General features: G+C 38.8%; 1 protein-coding gene across 1 annotated transcript; it reads left to right on the top strand.

Moving 5' to 3' along the window:
• The first annotated feature begins 1,353 nt into the window (after window positions 1-1,353).
• On the top strand, window positions 1,354-21,074 carry ZNF283 (zinc finger protein 283). Its single transcript, XM_036832376.1, is given in 6 exon segments — window positions 1,354-1,501; window positions 4,580-4,646; window positions 4,956-5,043; window positions 7,251-7,377; window positions 17,273-18,923; window positions 18,925-21,074. Coding segments are annotated over 5 exon segments (1,935 nt in total). The 5' UTR covers window positions 1,354-1,501; window positions 4,580-4,632; the 3' UTR covers window positions 18,980-21,074.
• The last annotated feature ends 5,912 nt before the right edge of the window (window positions 21,075-26,986 follow it).

Below are 26,986 nucleotides of genomic sequence, written 5' to 3'. Positions count from 1 at the left end.
AAAAATAAAACAAGTAGTTTTCTGATTGACTATAATTATATAGTCTCAAACAGGTTCCTTGCCTTGTCTGACCTATAAGCTAGGACATCTGATTACCTAATTCTGGGCTCTGCTCTAATCTATCTGCCTCTACCCATAGGAAGTTATTTCTTTAATCCAGGGTTTTCAAAGTTATTTACTCAAGTTCTCTTAACATCATGAAGACTGGAAGCCTACCTCAGCCACTCCCATTCTGGCTGTTACTTTGATTTCTTCTTTCTTTTTCAAAGTTATGCTGATTTGCAGTCTTTCCCAGAAAACATCTTTGATTCATCATAAAATGTCCAAATCTTTTGGCAGATAAATTGCAAGTCTTTTTCTGCATATCAAATTTGATTCTCCAAGAAGATGTAATAACACTATTCTATTTTATAGGTAACGAAACTGGATTATTGTCACTCACTATCAAAACACACAGTCACAATTTCCAGGCACATATAGTGGTTGGTAGTGAGATAATCAAACTAACATGCCAAGCTAGATAACACTGTACTGTTTTTCAATCCCAGCTGGACAGTGTTCCACTTTCACAATTACCATGGTATGCACACAAAAGAAAAGCCTATCAGAAAAAACATCTTACAAATATTGTCATCTTCGGTTACTGACATTAACAGAAATACACAGACACAGACCGCCTCAAGTCTCAGTCCTACAGAGACCTTCTCACAGGTCTCCATGGTCACAATATCCATTCACGACCACTTATTGTTGCTTTCCAACAGTAGCATATAACCTCTGATACAAACTGCCTTACACCTAAGGAAACAAAGATTCATATTTGCAGAAACTATCCCATGAAAATAAACAAGTCTACACAGGGTTCCAGACACCGAATCGGACCCACAAGCGCACCCAAAGCAAGGCACATTCATCTTTTCAACTGCCAGACCCTGCTCCAGTCTCTCGTGCCCAGGTAAGCTCGTGACCCCACTCAGGGTCATTCTCACGGACTTTACCCAGGATGCCCCCGCTCACTGAGGCCTAAGTCCCTGGTCACGCGCCCCTCCCTCTCCTCCCCTCCCCCCGCTCTGGACTCCAGAATGCGTTTCTCAGCCTTCGCTGAGAACTTCTTAATTCGTCCACAGCCATGCTAAAGACTACTGAGTCACTAGGCTCGACCAAGACTCGAACTACTCCTTCCAGCTAAGACCAGAGATTCGGGTGGGCTTTGGAAAAGGCGCCTCTGATAGGCGGAGCCGAGTTGCATGCTGGGAGCATTCTGAAGGTCCAGGTTCCCAGCTTCTGGGGATTCGCCTGCCGCGAACTACATTTCCCAGAAGTCTCAGGGCACAGGACCTCTCGGGGCAGGGCGAGATTGCCTGCGGAGAGCGCCTGGAAACGCCGGGCTCCGAGCTTCAGAGGATGTTCCGGCTCTTATTTCCCATGAGCCTCTGGGCCCAAACTAACCTCCGTTTCTGGGTCCCTTTCCGGTGTTTTCGAGATTTTTGGACTCTGCGCGGTGAGTTGGTCGCGTCCGTGGAAGTGATCAGCGCCGGGTGAGGGTGGGAGGGCTCAGCGGACTTCGCCAGAGCCTTGTCGGAGCCAGCAGTGCGTGTGGGGGTGACGCTGGGAGGCGCTCGAGGTGAGAAGGCCCGGGCAGCGGATAGGGCGAGTCGTGTCCGGAGCCTCAAGCCTGTGTGTGAACGAGAGGCTGAGAAGGTTGGTGTGTGACAGACGGCGTGACAGGGCCGGGGTGTGTCTCCCTAACGGTGTGTGCGATTGGGAATGTGTGACGGGGTCATGAAGTGCGTGGCCTTGTTTGTAGGTGTGGTTTGCTTGGGCGGGATGCTCTAGGTTCCTCCTAGACTCTCTTAGGGGCTGCCAGAGTTAAGTGACCGCTAGAAAAGAATTCCAGGACTAAGCCCTAGAATGTACGTTTCCAGTAAGAAGGTACAGATCTAGTCTTGGGATGAAAATTTGACATCTGGACGTGTCCTCGTGACAGGCTCCTGGAAAGACATGATTGGGGAGGACCCACAGGTAGGATTCCTAGAAAAGTCACCTCCTTGGGGGCCCAGCTACCTGTTTCAGCTCCACTACAAACAGACCTCTGTCCCCAAGAATTGCTGTCAACTCAACTCCAGTTTCCCTTTGAATTCCGTTTGTGTATGTGTGGGTGAAGGCAGATGTGGCCCCTGGAGGGTGTTTTGTTTTGTTTTGTTTTTAGTTAGGTTTGTCTGTGTTCCAAGAAATACTGGTGTCTCGTGATTTCTCCCCACCCCCTCCTGCTGCCCCTAACGCCCACCCCCCCCAACCCTAGTTGCTGCTGGGTTTCTAAGAAGGACCCTGAGAAGGACAGAATTGTTGCATATTTAGAAATCAAGGTTCAGGTGAATTTGTGTTTCTTTTTTATTCATAGTTACTTTTGTTTTTAGATCATGACGCTATTTGCTTTCCTTGACCAGAAATATCTTGACTGTTTGTCAAGACACTTGACTAGTAGTGTCTATCTTGGGTCTTCCTTCTGGTAAATGACCCATCATGCTGGTGCCTCCGTCTTCCCAGAGGCCCCCTATTGTCCTTTTCCTCAGTCAGTAGCCATCTGTTCATATGGCAGATTGTTCAAATCCTACAGTACATTTTCCCTTTCTAAGCAATTTTTTTTTTTTTTTTTTTTTGGTCCTACCGCGTGGCACGCCGGATCCTAGTTCACCGACCAGGGGTGGAACCCGCTCCTCCCCCGTGCAGTGGAAGGGCGGAGTCTTAACACTGGACCGCCAGGGAAGTCCCTAAGCATTCTGGTGGTATAGAAGCACACCTCCTCCAGGAGGTGGGCTGGAGGTGGGATGTTAGGGCTTTATTTTAGACTATGATTACTTGAGGAGATTAGCATGTAGGTGGTATCGAATACAAATTAGTTTTTATCTGCTCCACAGTCATGGTTTTCAAAGCAAGGCAAGGTAGGAGGGGATTGGTTATTTCAGGTAGTAAATTACAATGTTGTGAGGCTTTCAGGGGTGGCAATGTGATTGAGCTTTGAGCATGGTGTTGCCGAGTCCAAGCTCAAACTGCTTGCCCCAGGACAGGCCGATAAATCGAGAGACGAGTTGTTAGGGCAAGGAATAGCGACTTTATTCAGAAAGCCAGCAGACGGAGAAGACGGTGGGCTCATGTCCCAAAGAAGCATCTGGCCTGAATTAGAATTCAGGCGTCTTTTATACTGAAAGGGGAGGGAGTGAAGCCAGACATTTCCTGGTTTCTGTCAGCCTCTGGAGGGGATGTGTTAATTTTTTCCTCCCTGTAGGCATTCATAGGTGGATCTGGTCAGGATATTTCCTGTGAGCTAAACAAAGGTATTTTAGCTTAATGCTCATTACCTGGGGGGTTTAGGCAGGGTTCCCAGAGATGGGCCATTATGTATAATTTAAGCTTATAGGCAACATCCCTTTAGTGATTAACTTGTAATAGAACATAAAGGTTCTTCCCTATTACAGTAGTGGTTTGCAGTTTGTACCCACAAGGGCAGAGACTTTCAGATAATATTTAGGTAGAAATCTGTAGCATTGCTAAACATGAGTTATTTCAGATCCAATTCTGTGCGGGTTGTGAGAGGTAGTACTGTGCTGTGGTTAAGAGTAAGGCTCTGGATCTAGAGCATCTGGATCCAGCTCTACCTGTTACTTGCTATGTGAGTGTAGATAAACGACTCAGGCTCTCTGTGCCATGTCTACAAAATTGGAACAAAGTAATACCTACCTAATGGAGTTATAATGATGTAAGTTGAGTTCATATGTGTAAAGCTCCATAGAACAGTGCCTGCCCCATGATACAGGCTTAGTAAATATTAAGATTTGCTGTTATGTGGTGATTCTGGATCATTCCACATCAACTTTTTATAGATCAAAATATGAAGAGAAATAAAATGATTGTGGTGGGTGCTTGCGAGTTTGAAAAAGTTACCAGGGGCTCAAATGGTCTAGAACAGGAAATCTTAACCTGAGGTCTTCTTATTCCATTTATAAGCAACCAGGTGATCACAGATCCCTTGAAATAGAGACAGAATTTTTGTAAATATTTGTAAATTAATTTTCTAAGTGGGCAGAGTGTCTCTAATTTCATGAGATTACTGAGTATGCGTGACCCCAAAAAGATCTAGCTCCGTTTGTCTGGAATAAAATTATAATAGCTTGGAAGGAGCTTTTACAAATTTAGCATCCAATGAAATGGAAACAGTTAAGTAAATGCAGTATACCATTTGATGGAATAATATGCACCTAATAAACATTATGTTTATAAAGAATCAAAAGAAGGGAAAATGTAAATGATAAAATATCAAGCAATAGTTAATAGTTATGAACAAAAGTACTTAAGAATATTATGAGTTATATATGGATCCCATCCAATAAGAGAGAGTTTTGAAAGACATTTTTCAAGGATTGTATCCAAATGTTTTAAATTGACCATTCAGTGAAGAATTAGAGAGGTGTAGCCACACTTGTTAAGTATCTACTCTGTACCAAATATTGTTCTGTTTATATGCATATATTTCCTTGCTGTGACTTTGAAGGGGACTTACATAATTCATGTTCATTCACAGGAGGATCTTGACAGTGAAAGTGTCTCGCTGTAGTGAGGAGCTACAGCTACAAGATGTTGAAGAGCTGGTAGGTGTCATTTGTTTCAGACCCACCGATTTTCAGTGTTGGGCCTGTTTGTTCAGTTTTCCTAATGACTGAATTCCCTGTCACTCAGTTTTTTACATTTGGAAATATCTTTATTTTTCTGATTATGGAGTTAATGCAGGTTTGTTGCAAAAAATTCAGCAATCCAGGGATTGTGTAGAGAAGGAAGTTAAAATTATATCCTGTGGAGTTAATCATCCCTAATATTTTCATGTATTTTTATTCAGTTGCTTAAGACAAGACAGGATCACTTAAGCACACCTGATCTAAAGCTGCTTTTTCCTTCTGCAGCTCTGGCTTTTCTGGACTCTGTGCTTCACCAGTAGAGGAACCCTATGGAGCATTAATTAGTTCCTGCAATTCTAGAACCATGACTGATGTAAGTTGGTATTTCTCGCTCCTTGAAGTGTTGTGATTTTTAGGTCACGTGAATCTTTTCCTGAATTAACCCTAAAGCTTTCTACTTAACAGAACCCCATCCCTGAACCTGCTTCTCAGTTCCTTCTGTTCCAGTAAAGGATGATGCCAAATAGCCCAGCGTCCTCCCTCTGTGCCTTTTCCAATCAGTGCCATCATATTCATTGAGCACATTACTCAACATCTCCTGCGGTTCAGTCTTCCATCAAGAGCAGTGAAAGAATGGAGTCCTTTAAGGGAAATATTTGAGTGTCTGTCAAAGAGTAATGTAAAGAAATACAGAGAACAATCAGCTCGCTTTTATTTGTATACAAGGAAAACCAACAGTAGATTGAGTTCATCTTTCAAAGGCACAAAGAGGATTCATAGAAGAAGGAAAGAGGAGAGAATGAAAGACTGCAGACATTTGGAAAGCAACAGTTTCCCTCTTTCAAGCTAAGATGCTGATTAGCTCATGTGCTATCTAGAAAAAGATGGCTGAAGTTCCCCCAGTAGTTTTTCTTTTTCAGGCTAAGATACAGCTAGCAAAGAAGTCGGTCAGGATACTCTGCCCTTAGCCAGCTGGATGGCCACCCACGAGAACAGTTTCAGTAGTCTGTGTATTCTCTGGAAGAGCTTTGGTGTTTAACTGGGACGTATCCATGGCAGGCTGTCTTGGGTCTTGCCTTTTGTTATCACTTCCATCTTTGTTCGGCCAGGGCTGCCCCATTTCCCTTATCAGAATTTCTCATTCCCAAGACAGGTCTGCGGTGTGATGAGTTAGTGATGAGGGTCCCTTTGGACCACACAGGAAAACGTGGAACTTCTTCACAGACCTGAGTTTTCCAGAAAGACAAGATGGAATTTGGGATTTCTTTGTCTTAGCCTCAGTTTGTATGAGATCACATGCTTTGCAAGCTTTTACGATTAGAGCGGGGAGTGAGTGGTTCTTTCCAGGGACTCCCTTATCAGTAAACACCAGTGTCAAAGTCTGTTTAGTTATTGACCAGGATGTGACATCTGTGTTGTGTCTGATATCCTCTATCGATATTCTCCAACTCAGGAACAAGGAATGTGTTAAGCATCAGGTGGTTGATGTTACCATGTAAAAAGATGATCCAGATTCTTAAGTACTGGCTGATAATAGACTCCTAGAATTAAGAAAATCTTGGAAGTTTTGTTCAACCTAAATGTATAATAGTTATTAATCTCATATATCCATATGATGAACTGAATTGCAGCTAATAAAAACATTTTATGTATTCGATTCATCATAATAAGAAAAAATGCTGATGATATAATCTCACAGCATGGTTCACTTGAGGCTTAATGATAGTCCTTAATTTAATTGAAATCATTTTTCTAAAATAAGAGATTTTATAGTACATTTGGAAAAAAAGTTTTCATGTTTTTTTGGTATTTCTTAAAGGGAAAAGATGGTGTAGCAGTTCACATTTATAAAGAATTTATGAGACTTCCCTGGTGACGCACTGGTTAAGAATCCTCCTGCCAATGCAGGGGACATGGGTTCGGGCCCTGGTCCAGGAAGATCCCACATGCCGCGGAGCAACTAAGCCCGTGTGCCACAACTACTGAGCCTGCACTCTAGAGCCCACGAGCCACAACTGCTGAAGCCCGCGCGCCTAGAGCCCTTGCTCCGCAACAGGAGAAGTCACTGCAATGAGAAGCCCGCGCACCACAACGAAGAGTAGCCCCCGCTTGCCACAACTAGAGAAAGCCCGCGCAGCAACGAAGACCCAACGCAGCCATAAATAAATAAATAAATAAATAAATAAGAATTTATGAAGCAGGCACTTAGCAGGTTGTATGTATGTATACACACCTGTAAACGCCCCCATCCCCTTCCCCCAACACTATTTTTATTTAATAGAAGAGAAACATTATTTTATGCATTATCAGACAGGTCTGGATAGCTGAGTTACCTCACAGTATCCAGGAAGTTCTTTGTGCTGTAATAGGTTTCTTCTAGAACATGTAGACACTCTGCTTTAGTCATACTAATTTCTTTACTTTTCCCTACCCATACGTCTCATAGGCTTCCAGCCCACTTGATTGTTATATTTTCCTCTTCTTATAGTTCATGCTTCATACTCCTCTTTTTTCCTCTTGGAAATAATTTCTAAATTTCTTTAATTTCACAAGTAATGTGTGGTGGGTTTTTGGTTTCAGGGCTTGGTGACATTCAGGGATGTGGCCGTCGACTTCTCTCAGGAGGAGTGGGAATTCCTGGCCCCTGCTCAGAGGGACTTGTACGTGGATGTGATGTTGGAGAACTATAGCAACTTGGTCTCACTGGGTAAGTTCATCTGCCTGAAATAGTTTAGAATCTCCTCTCTGGAACATCAGCTTTCTGCACTAGGAATTACAGGGCTGTCTTTGAAGAAACCAGGTGAATTTCTCCTCTGTGTTCTCAAAGGAATGTTTTGGTATTTGTTGGCTTAGAAATGGGTTCATTGAGCACCTCGATCGTCCCATCCCTCAGTGAGCTTCAACCTTCCTCTGGCCCTTCCTGTAATGGCCTCTCTTCTTTAATGACCAAGGAGCTAGATTTGCATTATGGGGTGTTTATTTCATAACCACTGTCAAAGAAACCAGATTTTATACTGTGTTTAGCTTCAACATTTCTATAGATGATCTGTGTCCTTGCTACTCAAAGTGTGGTTCTTTTGTATTAGGAACCATAGAAAGGCCAGAGCAGAGTTAGTGAAGGAGAGAATACCAAGAAGTGAGTCAGGGAGACAGACAGGGCCCAGGTGACAGGCAGCATTGTTGGTTTTGGGGAAGAATGTGGAACGTTCTCTTAGTGGTTAGAAGCCATGATTTGCTTTATGTGGGGTTTTAATTTTTTTATTGTTAAGTATTACACAAATACCTATCATCAGCTTCTTCCGGGGCTTGTTAGAGGAACTTTTTTTTTTTTTAATTTATTTATTTATTTATTTATTTTTGGCTGCATTGGGTCTTCGTTGCTGCGCACGGGCTTTCTCTAGTTGCATCAAGAGGAGGCTACTCTTCGTTGTGGTGCGCGGGCTTCTCCTTGCAGTGGCTTCTCTTGTTGCGGAACCTGGGCTCTAGGCGCGCGGGCTTCAGTAGTTGTGGCATGTGGGCTTGGTAGTTGTGGCTTGCGGGCTCTAGAGCGCAGGCTCAGTAGTTGTGGCGCACGGGCTTAGTTGCTCCGCAGCATGTGGGATCTTCCTGGACCAGAGATCGAACCCGTGTCCCCTGCACTGGCAGGCGGATTCTTTGTTTTTTTTTTCATTATCTTTATTGGAGTATGATTGCTTTACAACGTTGCATTAGTTTCTGTTATACAACAAAGTGAATCAGCTATAAGTATACATATCCCCTCCCTCTTGAGCCTCCCTCCCATCCTCCCTGTCCCACCCCTCTAGGTCGTCACAAAGCACGGAGCTGATCTCCCTGTGCTGTGCGGCTGCTTCCCACTAGCCATCCATTTTACATTTGGTAGTGTGTATATGTCAGTGCTACTCTCTCACTTCATACCAGCCCCCACCCCCCTACCCCCTCCCCGGCCCCATGTCCTCAAGTCTGTTCTCTAAGTCTGCGTCTTTATTCGGCAGGTCGATTCTTAACCACTGCACCACCAGGGAAGTCCCCGGGGCTTGTTAGAAATGCAGCTTGTCGAGTCCTACCCCAGAGCTGCAGAACAGAATCTACATTTACACAAGATCCCCAGGTGATTTTTATGCATACTAAAGAATTGCTGCCCTTTATATATTCTGACCCATGTATGGGGAGTACAGCTAGAAACAGAATCCTGACATACTCTGGCTTTCAAAAGAGCCTCTCCACTTTATGTAGCAGTGGATTGAATGAACAGAAATTCATACTAAGTGAATACGTTCCTTTACTTCCAGCATATTTGAAGTTGAAAGTTACAATCTGTGAACTTTGCACTTTACAAAGTTAAATCCTACACTAAGTTAAATCCTAGAAATGTCTCACAAAACTTGTTTCCACTTAAGCAAAATAACAACAGTAACAATAATAATGGTAATAGTTAACATTGCGCTTACTATAAACCAGGCCCTGTTCTAAGCAGAGCAAATACATGAACTTATTTAACTTTTACAACATCCCCATGAGGTAGGTACTATTTTTAACCCTTTTTATAGATGAGATTACTGAGGCACATACAGTTTAAGTGCCCTCCCAAGGTCACACAGCTGGTGGGGATGCAGTGGCAACAACTGAACCTAGGAAGTCTGGCTCCAGAATCTGTGTTCTTAGCCACTGTGTTCTGTTTGCTCTAAAGAGATAGAACCTGAATGAGTCTAAAACAAGATTATTTTCCTACTTATATGATCTCATGTTCTTCATTCCCACCATCCTTCTCTTCTCTGAAGTCTTCATCAATATTATTTTCACCTTTACTTTATTGCAAATTTAACCAAATGTTTTGCCCTTATAATTAACAAAAAAACACAACAAAACCCTTACACCATTTGGCATTTCTTTTCTTGCAAGCAGACACTCCATTTCTAAGCCAGATATGATGACATTATTGGAGCAAGGAGAGGAGCCCTGGGTAGTTGAGGGGTGGGTGGGGTACAAGAAGTCGGATCCCAGGAAGGCAAAGGCAGGAGGGAACCATCAGTGCAGGAACAACCTCACAGGTCACAGAGGAGGAGAAGGGGGAACAACTGGGATGGTGTTTGGAAACTCCTTATGAAGGACCAAGGCCTGTGGAGTGAAGGCCCAACACCTGGGAGGAGATAGAGATCTCAGTTTGAGCTACAAAAGGAACTTCATCTTCATCTCATTTCCCAGGCTCCTTGTTTTTCTTCTTACAATTCCCTCCCATTTCAGTGAGGAAAGTGTTCTTTTTTGTTCCCAATGGAACCATTTTACTTACATGTTGGATGCAGCTGCTTTCCAGCTCTTTTGCATTTGTGTGTGTATGTGAATGAATATACATATTCATTCATAAATTCTTCAAACGTTTGGAGTGCCTACTCCTAGCCAGGCATTGTACTGGGCACTATTAATACAATCAGGAACAAGATTGATAACTTGCTCATTCTCATGCACTTTATGTAGTTGAGGAGAAACATAAAATAAGTAAACAAGTAGATAAATAGTATCATGTAATGAAACATGTTGTTCAGGAGAGGCAAACAGCATAAGAGAATAGAAAATGATGAGAATTGATAGGGCCAATTCAGATAAGATGGTCAGGGAAAGCTTTCTTGAATAGAGACATGAAACCTGGGATCAAGTTATATGAATACCTGGGGGAGGAATATATCAATCACAGTGAATGGCAAAGGCCCTAAGGTTGGTAAGGAACTTTATTGGAAGAACTCTAAGAAGGCCAGGGTAGCGTTAGTAAAGGAGCATGTGCTAAGAATTTGGGTTACAGAGATAGGCAAGGGCTAGATAGTATACTGTTTTGGGGTTTTTGTCTTAAGAATATATATATTTTTAGATTATATTCCATTATAGGTTATTACAAGATACTGAATATAGTTCCTTATGCTGTACAGTAAATCCTTGTTGTTTATTCTGTGTATAGTAGTTTGTATCTGTTAATCTGATACTCCTAATTTATCCCCCCCCCCCACTTTCCCCTTTGGTACCCATAAGTTTGTTTTCTATGTCTGTGAGTCTGCTTCTGTTTTGTATATAGATGCATTTGTACTATTTCTTAGATTCCACATATAAGTGATATCATATAATATCTGTCTTCCTCTGACTTACTTCACTTAGTATGATATTCTCTAGGTCCATCCATGTTGCTGCAAATGGCAATATTTCATTCTTTTTTATGGCTGAGTAATATTCCATTGTGTATATACACCACATCTTTTAAAACGAATTGTCTATTGATGGGCACTTGGGTTGTTTCCATGCCTTGGCTATTGTGAATAGTGCCACTATAAACATTGGGGTGCATGTATCTTTCCGAATTGGAGTTTTCATCTTTTTGGAATATATGCCCAGGAATGGGATTGCTGGATCATATGGTAGCTCTATTTTTAGTTTTTTAAGAAACCTCCATACTGTTTTCCATAGTGAGTGCACCAATTTATATTCCTACCAACACTGTATGAGGGTTCCCTTTTCGCCACACCATCTCCAGCATTTATTATTTGTAGACTTTTTGATGGTGGCCATTCTGACCGGTGTGAGGTGATACCTCATTGCAGTTTTGATGTGCATTTCTCTCGTACTTACCGATGTTGAGCATCCTTTCATGTGCCTGTTGGCCATCTGTATGTCTTCTTTGGAAAAATGTCTATTTGGGTCTTCTGCCTATTTTTTGATTGGGTTGTTTGTTTTTTTGATACTGATCTGTATGAGCTGTTTGTGTATTTTGGAAATTAACCCCTGTTGGTCGCATCATTTGCAAATATTTTCTCCCACTCTGTATGTTGTCTTTTCATTTTGTTGATGATTTCTTTTGTTATGCAAAAGCTTTTAAGTTTGATTAGGTCCCATTTGTTTATTTTTGCTTTTATTTTTCTTGCCTTGGGAGACTGGTCTAAGAAAATAGTTCCACGATTTATATCCAAGAATGTTTTGCCTGTTTCTCTTCTAGGAGTTTTATGGTGTCATGTCTTAATATTTACGTCTTTAAACCATTTTGTATATGGTGTGAGGGAGTGTTCTGATTTCATTGATTTACATGTAGCTGTTCTGCTTTCCCAACACCACTTGTTGAAGAGACTGTCTTTTTTTCATTGTATGTCTTGCCTCCTTTGTCGTAGATTAATTGACTGTAGATGTATGGGTTTATTTCTGGGCTCTCTATTCTGTTGCATTGATCAATATGTCTGTTTTTGTGCTAATACCGTGCTGTTTTGATTATTGTAGCTTTGTAATATTGTCTGAAGTCTGGAAGAGTTATGCCTCCAGCTTTTTTTCCTCTCAGGATTACTTTTTCAATTCTGTGTCTTTTGTGGTTCTATATAAATTTTAGGATTATTTGTTCTAGTTCTGTGAAAAATGAGACAAACAACAATGAAAACACGACCTTACAAATCTATGGGATGCGCCAAAGCAGTTCTAAGAAGTTCACAGTGATTCAGGCCTTCCTCAAGATATAAGAAAAATTTCAAATAAACAACCTAACCCACTACCTAAAAGAATTAGAAAAAAAAGAACAAACAAAACCCAAAGTCAGCAGAAGGAAGGACATAATAAAGATCAGAGAAGAAATAAATAAAAAAGAGATCAAAACAACAATAGAAAAGGTCAATAAAACCAGGAGCTGGTTTTTTGAAAAGATAAACAAAATTGACAAACCTCTAGCCAGGCTCACCAAGAAGAAAAGAGATAGAACCCAAATAAACGAAATAAGAAATGAAAGAGGAGAAATAATAACCAATACCATGAAAATACAAAAAATCATAAGAGATTACTATGAACAGTTATATGCCAACAAATTGGACAACCTAGAAGAAATGGACAAGTTTCTAGAAACATACAGCCTGCCAAAACTGAATCAAGAAGAAACAGATAATTTGAAGAGACCGATCACTAGAAATGAAATAGGATCTGTAATTTTAAAAAACTCCATGCAAACAAAAAGTCCAGGACTGGATGGCTTCTCTGGGGGATTATACCAAACATACAAAGAAGAACTTCTACCTATCCTTCTCAAACTACTCCAAAAGATTGAAGAGGGAATGCTTCCAAATTCATTCTATAAAGCCATCATCACCCTGATACCAAAACCAGACAAAGACACTACAAACAAAGAAGATTACAGGCCAATATCATTGATGAATATAGATGCAAAAATTCTCAACGAAATATTAGCAAACTGAATCTAACAATACATAAAAATGATCATACTCCATGATCAGTTGGATTCGTTCCAGGGTCACAAGGCTGGTTCAACATATGCAAATCAATCACTGTGATACATACATCACATTAACAAAAGAAAAGAGAAAAACCACGTGATTATCTGAATAGACACAGAAAAAGCATTTGATAAAATTCAACATCCATTCGTGATAAAAACTCTCACTAAAGTGGGTATAGAGGGAACATATCTCAACATAATAAAAGCCATTTACAACAAACCCACAGCCAACATATCAATAGTATTCAGTGATGAAAAGCTGAAAGCCTTCTCACTAACTTCAGGAACAAGACAAGGATGCCCACTCCCACCACTTCTATTCAACAAAGTATTGGAAGTCCTAGCCACAGAATTCAGACAAGAAAAAGAAATAAAAGGTATCCAAATTGGAAGGGAAGAGGTAAAATTGTCACTATTTGCAAATGACATGATACTCCATATAAAGAACCGTAAAGACTTCACACAAAAACTATCAGAACTAAAAAATAAATTCAGCAAGGTAGCAGGATGCACGATTAGTATACAGAAATCTGTTGCATTTCTTTATACTAACAGTGAAATACCAGAAAGTAAAAAAAAAAAAAGAATTCCATTTAAAATCATGTCCAAAAAAAAGTACCTAGGAATAAACTTAACCAAGGAGGTGAAAGACCTATATGCTGAAAACTATAAAACATTGATAAAGGAAATTAAAAATGATTCAAAGAAATGGAAAGATATTCCATGTTCTTGGATTACAAGAATTAATATCGTTAACATGACCATACTACCCAAAGCAATCTACAGATTTAATGCATTCCCTGTCAAAATACCCATTTCTTGTTACTTCTGAAGATTCCAGCCCTGTTATTTTGTGCAGTGTTCTTCAGTTTGGGTTTGTCTGCTCTTTCCTCATGATTAGATTTGGATTATGCATCTTTGGCAGGAGTATCACAGAACTGATGGTGTGTTCTCCTTGCATTCTGTCAGGTGGAGCAAATGATTTGCCATTACTGATGATGCTTACTTTGAGCAGGTGATTATGGTAGTGTCCACCGGCCTCCTCCCTGTAAAGTTAATCTTTTTTCCTTTAATGAGCCTTTTGTGAGGAGGAACTTTGAGACTATTAAGTATTGTATTCCTCTTCAAACTTTCAACTTATTCATATGTTGGATTTCTAGTCCGTGGGTTGTAATCTGTTCTTCCCATTATTTATTTTGAAGCTGGTCCTGGATTTGACCAGTGGGAATTCTCTCAACGGTGGTTTCTGTGTCCTTTGGCATGTCTCCATCACACTTAGAGCACCTCCTTATTTTCTGCCCAACACCATGTTCCAGGCTCATCTTGCACTTTCCCTGCTCCAGCCCTAAAGTCAGCCATTTCTTCAAGGTGTCCTGGTTCCTTTTAGGTGAGAATGCTATTTAGAAGCCAAAATCTGGGTACTAGATTTGCTCACTCCTGCTGGGGGATGGCTGTCCCTAGGCCCTCTCAGTGGACAGAGTAGGGAATATGTTTATATGCATAAATACGTATACATGCACACACATTTACATCTGTAGATTGAAACCATGAGTTCATACAGATATCTCCAATTCCATTTCAACACTACAGGTTTCATTTCAGCTTATTCATTTTCCATATTTCTAACTTCCTTTTCTGACAGTGAAAAACCTGAGTTCCATTATCCTTAATGTATTTATTGTCAACCCTTGAACAACATGGGTTTGAACTATTCAGGTCCACTTATATGCAGATTATTTTTCAATAAATATACAGTTGACCCTTCATTTCCATGCGTTCTGCATCTGTGGAAAAGGAGGGCCGATTACGGGACTTAGCATCCTCAGGTATCCGAGGTGGGTTCTGGAACCAATCCCCCAAGGATCCTGAGGGACAACTGTACTTATTTGATCAGACGCTCTATGTGTAACCAGTCTTCTATTATCACCACCACCACCACCTTGATCATGTGATTGCCTGTCTCATCCCACTTGGGCTGTGACAACCCATGCCAGGTCACTCACACACAGACACTTGTCCTTACCCTGCTTGCATTCTGACTTCTGACATAGGACAACCCTTTTATACTGAAACCCTCCTCATGCTGGTTGACCTTTAGTACCCTGCTCTGGGGCTTCATTTTATTATATCTTGACCCTTGAGGATGCATTTTTAGAATATTCTGTGTGATGAAATGGGAAGTCTCCATTAAGCTCTTTTGCTGTATACTAAGGTGCACTGGTTGCCTTGAGGGAAACCACCTGTGCCGATGTTTGAATTGTGAGTTAAACTAGCTGCTTTTTTCATGGAACACAGTTTTGTTTTTGTTTTTGTTTTTTTTTTTTCCCTTGGAAGAATGAGACAAACTATGGTTCTTTAGGCTTGGGTATTTGGAAAACATTTTCTTGTAAATGAGCCTGTCACTTTAAGAACAACTAAAAGTATTTGTTGCCAATGATAAAATTCAAACTTTTAAGTAAAAATTAAAATTGTGTGAAGCTTGTATCTTTTATTTTGAGCTTTACAGCTTCCCAATAAGTAAAAAAATTTCTGGTGAGGTGATATTATTAATGTGATTTTTTGGTATCGTGTAATGAAATATGTCAACATTTCAAAGATCTGCATAACTCAGGGAACTACTGTTTTTCAGATAACCAGTACATAGTACAAAATTATGCATGGATAAAAAATCATCCAAAGTGCAATGGATTTTAATGTAACATAGTATGAAAAGTTCACCAGTATGGTTGCATATTCCACATTGGAACTAATCTTTAAGAAACCACCACGTCTCAATTTTTACTGTAGTATCAAAGAATAACACCCACAATTACCTGAGCAAGTTCATAGACTATTCTGCTATTTTACAATTACACATCTGTGGGAGGCTGGATTTTCTTCATATCCTTCAACCAAAATAGCATTGCTACAGATTGAATGCAAAAGCAGATGTGAGAATCCAGTTGTCTTCTGTTAAACCAGATATTAAAGAGATTTGCAGAAGATTAAAACAATAATTCATTAATTTTTTTGTTTGGGAAAATTTAATTATTTAATGTTATTTGTTAAAATTTAATGATTTATTGTCACTTTAAAATGAATTAACAAATCTTTAAATTTCTATTTTAATTTCTAATATGGTAAATGTCAAAAGACATAACCCACATAAACAAAACCTCTTTTGGGTCCTCAGTGCTTTTTTTTTTTTTAACATCTAAAAAGAAGTTAAACCTGTATTCATTTACTAACACTGTTAAGCATTACACAGAAACATTCAAGTCCAAGTAATTATAATACAAGCCTAATTCAAATTTATTGAACTACTTGTTGATGCTAAGTTGTACAAAACTGTACTCCTTTTAGCTGACATTTGGTCATCTCAAAGTAGTTGTAATATTAGGTTAGTCAATTTAAATACTGTGGCTTCCTTTTGGATATACACACAGTCTTTACACCCAAATGTAAATGTATACAAAGCAATAAGACATTGTTCAATAAAATAGCAATAGTTAGTGCAGTTTAGTCCTGTGCAGTTTTATTCATGATTAAAGTTACTTCCCACAATCACATCCACAGTACTCATCCACCATTTAATAGCTCAACCAAAATATTATACAATCACCAATAGGCAAAAATACTAGATTTGTATATTTTGTATTTCAAATATACTTATGCATGTGCAAGCAAGGGATTTACCAATATTTAAGAGTATAAGAGATACTGAGACCAGAAAATTTGAGAACTACTGCTCCAGGGTGTGGTTCTTACTTTCAATATATGTCCTTTGAGAGGCCTCAAATAAATGCTTGGGGGTGTTCACTGAGGTCTTTCCATTCAGGTTGGGTTGGCACTCCACTGTACAACCTCTAGAATCTCTGAGAGTACCCCAGTCACATTGTGGAGAGGCACCTTGTGGATGCATAACGACATTCGGTTACAGATCCAAGGGAGAATCCCTGTATCGATTCCCGGAACTTCTTTGCATGACTTCTTTCTCAGATAAATCTTGAACCACAAATTCCAGTCACCTTAGCAGCCCTGAACTCAGATCCTAATATCCTTTGCCCGGTGACTTGACTAGTGGAAGGGCACATTTGGTTTAAGAGACCACTTACACAGGAAGATGAGGGACTTGTTAAAGTGATCTTTGTGGAATCCTCCAGAAAACTGTCGTATCAGAACATGAATATCACAAGAACTGAAAAATCAAAGCTGAGTTTGTTGTTGGACAGGGGAGAGGCTTGTGCCTAGGAATTCAGTAAGTCTCCTGATTGAGTTCACTTATGGGTATTCTTTTCAATTTGTCTTTATTTCTACTATAAAGAGCTTTTTTTCTGGTAAAGGCAATAAAATGTGTGGTTTTCTTGTTTTCTTTCAGATTTGGAGTCAACATATGAGACCAAAAATACATTTGCAAAAAAGGACATTTTTGAAATAAAATTTCCCCAACAGGAGATAAAGGAAAGAAGTAAAACCCTTGGCTTTGAGGCATTCCTTTTCAAAAATAATTGGAAGTGTAAGAGAAGATTTGAGGGCCTCCAGGGACATCAAGAGGGATACTTCAGTCAAATGATAATCAGCTATGAAAAAGTGCCCACTTACAGAAAACGTAAATCTCTTACTGCACATCAAAAAATTCATAATCAAGAGAAACCTTACGTTTGTAAGGATTGTGGGAAGGCTTGTAGTCATGGCTCAAAACTTGTTCAACATGAGAGAATTCATATGGCTGAAAAACATTTTGAATGTAAAGAATGTGGGAAAGACTTTTTAAGCGCCTATCAACTCACTGTGCATCAGAGATTTCATACTGGTGAGAAACCTTATGAATGTAAGGAATGTGGGAAGACCTTTAGTTGGGGATCAAGCCTTGTTAAACATGAGAGAATTCATACTGGCGAGAAGCCCTATGAATGTGAAGAATGTGGGAAGGCCTTCAGTCGTGGCTATCACCTTACTCAACATCAGAAAATTCATATTGGTGTGAAATCTTACGAATGTAAAGAATGTGGAAAGGCCTTTTTTTGGGGCTCAAGCCTTGCTAAACATGAGATAATTCATACAGGTGAGAAACCTTATAAATGTAAAGAATGTGGGAAGGCCTTCAGTCGTGGCTATCAACTTACTCAGCATCATAAAATCCACACTGGTAAGAAACCTTATGTATGTAAAATATGTGGAAAGGCTTTTTGTTGGGGCTATCAACTTACTCGACATCAGTTATTTCATACTGGCAAGAAACCCTATGAATGTAAGGAATGTGGGAAGACTTTTAATTGTGGCTCAAGTCTGGTTCAACATGAGAGAATCCATACTGGTGAGAAACCCTATGAATGTAAAGAATGTGGAAAGGCCTTTAGTCGAGGCTATCACCTTACTCAACATCAGAAAATCCATACTGGTGAGAAACCCTTTGAATGTAAAGAATGTGGGAAGGCCTTTAGTTGGGGTTCAAGCCTTGTTAAACATGAGAGAATCCATACTGGTGAGAAATCCTATGAATGTAAAGAATGTGGAAAAGCCTTTGGTAGTGGCTATCAACTTACTCGACATCAGATATTTCATACTGGCAAGAAACCCTATGAATGTAAGGAATGTGGGAAGACTTTTAATTGTGGCTCAAGTCTGGTTCAACATGAGAGAATCCATACTGGTGAGAAACCCTATGAATGTAAAGAATGTGGAAAGGCCTTTAGTCGTGGCTATCACCTTACTCAACATCAGAAAATCCATACTGGTGAGAAACCTTTTAAATGTAAGGAATGTGGGAAGGCCTTTAGTTGGGGTTCAAGCCTTGTTAAACATGAGAGAGTTCATACTGGTGAGAAATCCTATGAATGTAAAGACTGTGGGAAGGCCTTTGGTAGTGGCTATCAACTTCGTGTTCATCAGAGATTTCATACTGGCAAGAAACCTTATCAATGTAAGGAATTTGGAAAGACATTTACTTGTGGCTCAAGCCATGTTCAACATGAAAGAACTAATAATAGTGATAAACCCTACAAATATAAAGAATGTGGGGAAGCCTTTATATGGACAGCTTACTCAAATAAGACAGTTGATGCTGGTGAAACTTTATGATTGAAGAGATGTGAAAGAACATATTTTTGTGTGTGTACAGACAACTTACTTAACATGAGGAGAAGTCTTACTCTTGAGAAACCTTATGAATGTAGGGAATGTGCAAAAGCCTTACCTGTGTATGGACAATTCACTTGATACCAGAAAATTCATACTAGTGAGAAATATTTTGAAAATGAGGAATATGAAAAGGCCTTTAGACTTCTGTATGATCTTATTGAACATCTATACTGATGTGAAGCCATTTAAATGTAGGGAATGTGTAAAGATCTTTATTTAATTCATGGTACAAAGTCTCATAAACATTGGAAAAATGCTCATTACTCTTTAAGGGAAGGATGTAAATTTAATTTGGTTCTTGCCCTGCAAATCAGAGAATTCATACTGCTGGGAAATCCTGTGAATTTAAGGAATGTGGGAAGACTTGTAGACATGGTAAACATCTTAGAGTACATCAGGGAATTCATCCAAATGAGAAATCCTTTGAATTAGAACTGTAGGAAGGCTTTTAGACAAGTGCTACTCAAACTATTGGCCAGAGACTTTTTGCCAGTTCACAGAATTGTTACCTGTCAATCATGGGATAAATGCAGAAAGTGAGAGTGTCTGGAAACTTTGATAGCAATTTGACTTTGCCATAACATCATTATATTTTACAAAAGTATCAGTCGATGAATGATTGGAAATTAAAAACAAAAAGTTTGTCCTATCCTAGATAATTTGAGAGACAGCATTCACACTTTTTAAAACATGACACAAGTCACAATGTGACTTAATTAGAAGAAGAAATCCCTCCCTTGTTACCTCCCTAATTAAAGTAGCAGAATATTCATTCCATAGGAAGATTTGGCTAATGTGGGAATCACAATTTCCTTCTGCCCATAAGAGCATAGAGAATTTATACCAGATATGTTGATTTAGTGAATGAATAGAAGCTTTCCAACACTATTCAATCTTTGTTAAACTTCAGCAAACTCTTCCTAGAGAATAACCCTGTTAATATCACAAATGTAGGAAACACCTTATCCATGGCAGAAACCATACTTATTTTTATCACCATTCTACCTCCTTATTGTGGGATGTTGGGCAAACTGCTTATCCCCTCTGGGCATCATGTTTAAAATGCTGGTGATGGTAGCTCTGTAATAGTGCTGTTGTAGAGATTGGATGGATGTAGTATGGGTCAAATCCTTGGAAGAGTATCTAGTATGTAGCCTGTGCTCAATACATACTATTGTTCTTATTATCATCATCATAAATATTACTACTGGCGAAGTCTTAGGAGAGGAATGCCCATTTCATATAATGAATTTAGAAAAGCTTCCCATAACCACTCATCCATTTGAATTTCAGGTGGTTCATTCTGGATAAAAGATCTAGTAAAATGTAAAGAATTTGAGAGGATTTTTATTCATAATTTATCCCTTAAGCTGCATCAAAAATTAAGACTAAAAAGAAACATTTTGGATTTAGTAAGTGTTAAGATGTTGGGATTATACCTGGAGAAGAATCAGAGAGAGATGTGAAGCAATTTGCTGTAATGAATCCCAACAGACAATTAATAATTAAAATTCTCCACTCACTTTTTGAGGTAAATTAGAAATTAAAGAGAACAAAAAGAAAACTGTCCATTTTTGAATTCTTTACCAAAACTTTATTATGATCATTTTTTAGACATTCAGAAAAATTTAAAGAACAGTATAATGAACATCCATCTACTCTCTACATAGAATCAAGAATTCTAAACATTTGGCCATTTTTGCTTTCTGAATATATATTCACACATGGCATTTGGTTGTCATGTCTCTAGATTTTAGTCTTGAACAGACTTTTTGAAGATTTCAGGAAAGCTATTTTATAGAATGCCATACATTCTAGATTTTGTTTGTTCTCTCATAGTGAAATTTAATTTGTACCTCTATCCTTCATATCTCTCATAAAATCAAGTTAGAGCTAGAGGATTAAATATTTTCCACCAGAACAATTCATAGGAGGTGACATGTACTTTTTATTGAAAGACATCATAAGCAATTAATATCCATTTTTCCCACTATCACCAGTGCTGTGTTTGATCATTTGATTAAGATGGTGACTGCTGGACTTCCCTGGTGGTGCAGTGGTTAAGAATCTGCCTGCCAATGCAGGGGACATGGGTTCGATCCCTGGTCCAGGAAGATCCCACATGCCGCAGAGCAACTAAGCCCGTGCACCACAACTACTGAGCCCATGCGCCCCAATTGCTGAAGTCCATGTGCCTAGAGCCCGTGCTTCGCAACAAGAGAAGCCACTGCAATGAGAAGCCTGCACACCGCAACGAAGAGTAGCCCTTGTTCACTGCAACTAAAGAAAGCCTGCATGCAGCAACGAAGACCCAATGCAGCCAAAAATAAAATAAAAATAAAAATAAATAATAATTAAAAAAAAAAGATGGTGACTGCTAGAGTTCTCCATTATAAAGATCCATTATACAACTAGTAGGATTAATGAACCTTGGTCAGCTACTTTTGGGAATGTATAATCATATGTAGGTATAAGTTCTGAATCAAAGAGAAAATTGAAACAATTAGAGATTTTGCAGAAAACAATGAAATGATTGTATATTGGAGCTTGTAGGATGTCCCTGAAGCTGTACTCAGTGGGAAAGTAATACCATTGTTAATATGTCTTGGAGGAACCAAGATGCATCTGGCCCACATGGAGGGCCAGAACTATACCTTGTTTCCCCCAGTATCTACATGGTTCCTGTCGCACTGAACTAAGAAGCTAGAAAAATAACAAATCCTAAACCAAAATACAGAAGCAATCAATATAGCTAAAATTTGACATTAATGATTAGGAATTAAAGCAATAGTCTTCGATCATTATTCCTCTGTGAAAAGTCCACTAACCTCAACTAGACTTTGATAAATCTGAACAAAGAAAAATCAAGAAAATTGGCAACATTGTAGAATCATGAATAAGAAAGGAGATATAATTATAGATACGGAGTTTTTTTTTTTTTTTTAATTTAAGGCAATACAATGTATTTAAACCTATTTGGACCAATAAACAAAGGAAAAGGCTGAAAAAATTGGTCCAGGATCTCCCTTTTAGAAACAACACTTGGAAATTGTCATCTCCTTAGGTAAAAATTTCAAGATGAAAATAGCTAAAAATTTTACTAACTCATCTTACCTGGATAACATAAATCTAGTAACAAAACTAAATGGAGATAGCCTCTAAAAAGCAAAAGCTAGATTAACTGAATTTAGGTAAATGTAAAAATTCTAATTAAATATCAGCAAGCAGAATCCAAATGTACGATGTAAGACTGTGCAATAGAAAATATATGGGATATCCAGACCCAAAATTTTCTGGTTTAAATGGAAATACAAGCTAACTGACCAAAAATTGAATCAGCAAAAGTGTAATTTATTCTGATAGTTTATCTTAGACTTGTATGACTTTTAGAGTAGGAAATCACACACAGCGACTTAATTCTAAGATGAATTTTAATATTTGGAAATCAGAATGCATCTCAAAGTTGGTGGTGTCTCACATTCATTTTCATCTGGGTGGCTGTCATGATTTAGTGCTAGCATCAAAGCATATTAGTTACAATGAAATAAAAGTGTTTATATACTTACAGAATTCAACCCTTTAAAAATTACTGATTTCCAAATATCAGTTACATCAAAACTGCATTGACAAATGTCTGTGGTTCATCTTGGTCATTGTTTTAATCTGCACCCTACCTCTATGTCCATTTTGTGCAGGTAGGCCATCCGTGATGTCACTGTATAGTCGTTGACCGGCTAGTGGTTGACAGCATTATTCCACATAATTGCAATTTTAATCATCCAGTGTAACACAAAGAATACTTTTGAGTGTTTTAATAGACTAAAGCATTACCAGTCAGTATTTTACTCCTCCTGGGTGCCATATTTTCATGTTAACTAGGAGATGTGGAGATGGTGCCTCGTCCCACCAAGCATTTCTGAAATTGTCTCAAAGATCGCCAGTACTTAAAAATACTTGAAAAACAAGGGGAATTCTCTGGTTAAAGAAGCTTATGAAGCAGCATCTTCTAAATCCCCCTTAGGGAACGACCAAAAGCACCTTATCAGCTTATCAACAGACAAAAGAGTAGTGAAGAAAATTGTTCAACTTTGTTTAAATTGGTATATCTCAAACTGTACTATGGAAATACCAATTCTCATGACTTATTAACATCTTAGGGATGTGAAACTGCATTGGGAAATGCTGCCATAACTAAAAGAGAGTCTGTAAAGTTGGAAATTGCAGTCACCAAGTCTGATTGTTAGCTGACAGGATGACAGTTAGCATCAGGCTCTCAAACAGTTGCCTTCTAACATTTTCTCTTATTTGTGAGTAAAAATCTTTTTGTATCTAAGTAGGCATGGCTCCTGAGTTTTATCAAATGCCATTTCATTATCCCTTTCTGCAGTGGTGTAGTATTTAATTTGTTAATGTGATAATTTATACTGACAGACCCTTTGACTTCTTCCCATTCTTGTATATACCCAGGTTAGCCACTGGTGTGTGTGTGCGTGCACGCGTGTCTGTTTTGTATGCACTGCTTGATTTCATTTGCTACTGTTTTATTTAGAATTTTTACATCTCATGAGTGAGACTGATAATTGTCTTTTAAAATGTATTTTTGTATGCTTTGTATTGTGATTACCTGTTCTTTAAAATTGCAGGACTGTATTGGGTTGTTTTGTTTTGAATTGGAGACCCTTAATCACTTTTCTAGTTTCATCTGTTGATTTGCTTGTTTTCAAATTTCTACTTAGGACACAACAGTTTCTCTGCCCAGCACAGTTCCTCTAAGGAGATCCACATAAAAGCAGCATTCCAACACTGCCTCTCATTGAAAATCCTTCATTATGTGTTCTTGGGTGTGCTGTGTTGGGAAGTCAGAGCTCCTTATGACCATACTTGTCCATATCTTTCAGAGCATACACGTACACATTTCTTTCTCTATATACTGGAAGTGAAATTGCTTGGGTTTGGTTATGAGTATGCCTGTGTTCAGCTTTAGTAAGTTTAGTTCTCCTAAATAGATTTCCAAACAGATATACCAACTGGCACTCCCACCAGCAGTGTGTGTTTGTATCCTTGACAATACTTGGCATCATCAGTTTAAAATATATATATTTTTTCTGCTACTCTGGTAGGTATATAGTGGCATCTGATTGTGATGATTGTGCTTCACATTTCCAATCTTCTGATTGTTTATTGGCTATTTGAATATTTTTGCAATATCTCTTCGCTCCTTGCTCATACATCATTGGATGCAGTAGGTTTGTCTAGTTTCACAAAGTATCTGTACAATTTGTAGGACAGCATTTAACACCTAGGCCATTCTGTGTGTGTGTTCATCCCCCACCAGACAGTGAGCTGGTTGATGGCTGTGATGGAATCAGCTTTGTCTCTGCATCTCCAGCTCCCAGTATGAACCATGTCCTTTAGTTGTTTGTTACAGTTAGGATATACTCATCAGAAATTAAAATACCAACCTGGCTGAAGCAATGAGGAAGTATGTTGAGCCATATAACAGGCTTTAAAAGGGAGAACCAACTCCAGAGATTTTTGATTCATTAGCAAAATGAAATATTCAGAGACTCAAATTCTCTTTCGTTTTCCACTCTGTATTCCCCAGTGTTGGCTGCTACCATGATGGCTGACAGGTTTTTGGACATTCTACACAGCCATGACAACATCCAGATGTAAAAATAGGAGAGATCATTTTCTGTTCTCTCTCTTAGCAAGGAAATATTTCCCATTAGCCAACAGTGTACGTCTGCTCTTAATTGCTAAAATGGGTCATGGGTAGTTTTTGAAATAATCACTAATGTTACTTTAAATTGGTCACAGACTCTTGAATGTTCTATTTAAATAAGAAATCTAGCAGACCCATACATTTAATTAACTTTTCATGCACGTATATATAATGAAAGAAAAACCAGAATAAGCCAGATCCTTTATTTTTAAAAAAATTTTACATATATGTGTACATTTCATAAAACATGACAATTTAAATTAAAGGTATGTATGATTAAGACCACCAAACATAATTACAGACTCTTGAGAGGTTAATGTTTATTTCAAAAAGACAGCAAAAAATCTGAAGTATTAAAGTCTATTTTATTAGTGAGAACATTTACTAGGAGCTTTTTATTATCTGATATTTTGTAGCTGTTGGGGACAGGGGAAATATTATTGGTCCATCTTTGTAAGGTATTTTTTCTCCCAGAGTCAGAGGAGGCTACTCTTTTAAATTTAACTCCTGGAATTCTGTTAGCCTCAAGACTAAAGAAGGCCAAATTTTATAATGTGGAAATAAAGGTGTAACTGGAATTTGGGGGATATATTTACCCAGTTCATTTTTATAACACACAGTGTGCTAAATTCAAAAGAGACAAAAGTCTTATTCTTTCCCCAAGCTACACAATGATGCTCTTTAGAGACGACCTCATTTTTCATCTTATGTATTCTTGGGGAGCTATTCTGTATAAATAGCAGACTGTATTGCCTCAGAGTAGACATTAAGATTTGAAAATATTTCTTTAATACCTCATAATTCAGTGTCAGTCATATACCATTATTACGGATTTCACCAGTCATTTTTAATTCAATTTACTTTCGGTATACCTGAGTGTTTCCTGTGGAGGAAAGGGTCTGCATCATCTTTGGCCACAATTTTAAAATATGATCCACTCTGGGCTGGTTGCCGTCTGTGCCTGGTACACAAGAGATACTGTAGTCTCCTCCACCACCATCACTATAGAGATTCTTTTCACTTCTCTCCTGTATTGAATTTCTAGTTTTCTACTCTTTCACCTGGTGGAAAACTTCCAGTTGCTTTCTTAGAAGGGGTGATTTTTGAAATAACTCATGCAGTTAAAAAGGTTATTCTCCCCTCCTGTTTCTGATGTCTCATTTTGGCCAGCAGGTTCTTGGGCATGTTCTTTTCATGGTGCACGGCAGAAGCACAAAAGGCTGAGCCAAAGCATCTTTAAAGTCTATACACCCATCCTGATCAGCCCACATTCTGTTGATTAGACAAGTCAAATGGACGAGTCCAATATTAACAGCAGGGGTGAGCCATGACAAGGGCACCTAGTAAAGGAAGAATTGTGGAAAAACGCTATAAGCTACCAGACTCTTAACAACATAGCTGGCATCCCTGTGCATCAGCACAACCCATTACGGGGTAACTGAGCAGTAGTTAATAATTTCAAAGATGATAATTTACCTCCATGACATCAGTCAATAGAAAAATATAAACCTTTCCTATAACCATGCTTATAGTTGCTATACGAATTTATAAATTTACATTTATTTCTTACTTTTAAAAATAGTGAAAAATTCAGCAAATTATTCTATATTAATATGGTTTAAAGTGAGTCTTATTATGATGTGGCAGAATGATTAAAGTCAACAGTATGTCAGTTTATGAATAATTGTGGAGAAAATTACAGGAAAAAAAAGGAGAAAATGTGACAGAACTCTACATTAAGATGCTTTTCAATATCCAAAGTTAAGGAGATTTCTTCTTCATACAGACTTCCTGAAGATGTGACCCCCACCATGTGAGCACAATTTGACAAAGAAATAAAAGGTATGGGCAGACAAATGGGTATTCTTACTTCGTGGGGTTGTCTCGAAACAGGGAACTCCTTTGAATGACTATTATCTGGACCACAATGCTAGACTGGGAGGTGCTCTAACAAAAGGCTGTACAGAATCCCACCAACAGCCTTTTAAAAGATGGAGGCTGTTGGAAGAGGTCCTCAGGAGGAAGTGACCGCTGGTTGACCTGCAAACTGGATCCTGGCAATTGGAGACTCCTCCTTACTCCCTTCCTTGGAATGTACATTCTGCCCAGTGTTCTCACACTAGGAGTCATTCCAAGCATGCACCCTTGAGGTGCTAATGTGTTGTTGAGACCATCTGGACAGTATATGTGACTGAACCCAGATACAGCCTCTATATAAACTTTTAA

Source organism: Balaenoptera musculus, chromosome 19, assembly GCF_009873245.2.
Source record: "Balaenoptera musculus isolate JJ_BM4_2016_0621 chromosome 19, mBalMus1.pri.v3, whole genome shotgun sequence".
NCBI lineage: Eukaryota > Metazoa > Chordata > Mammalia > Artiodactyla > Balaenopteridae > Balaenoptera > Balaenoptera musculus.
Note: the sequence above shows the minus strand (reverse complement) of the source record. Positions and strands in the feature narration are given on the sequence as shown.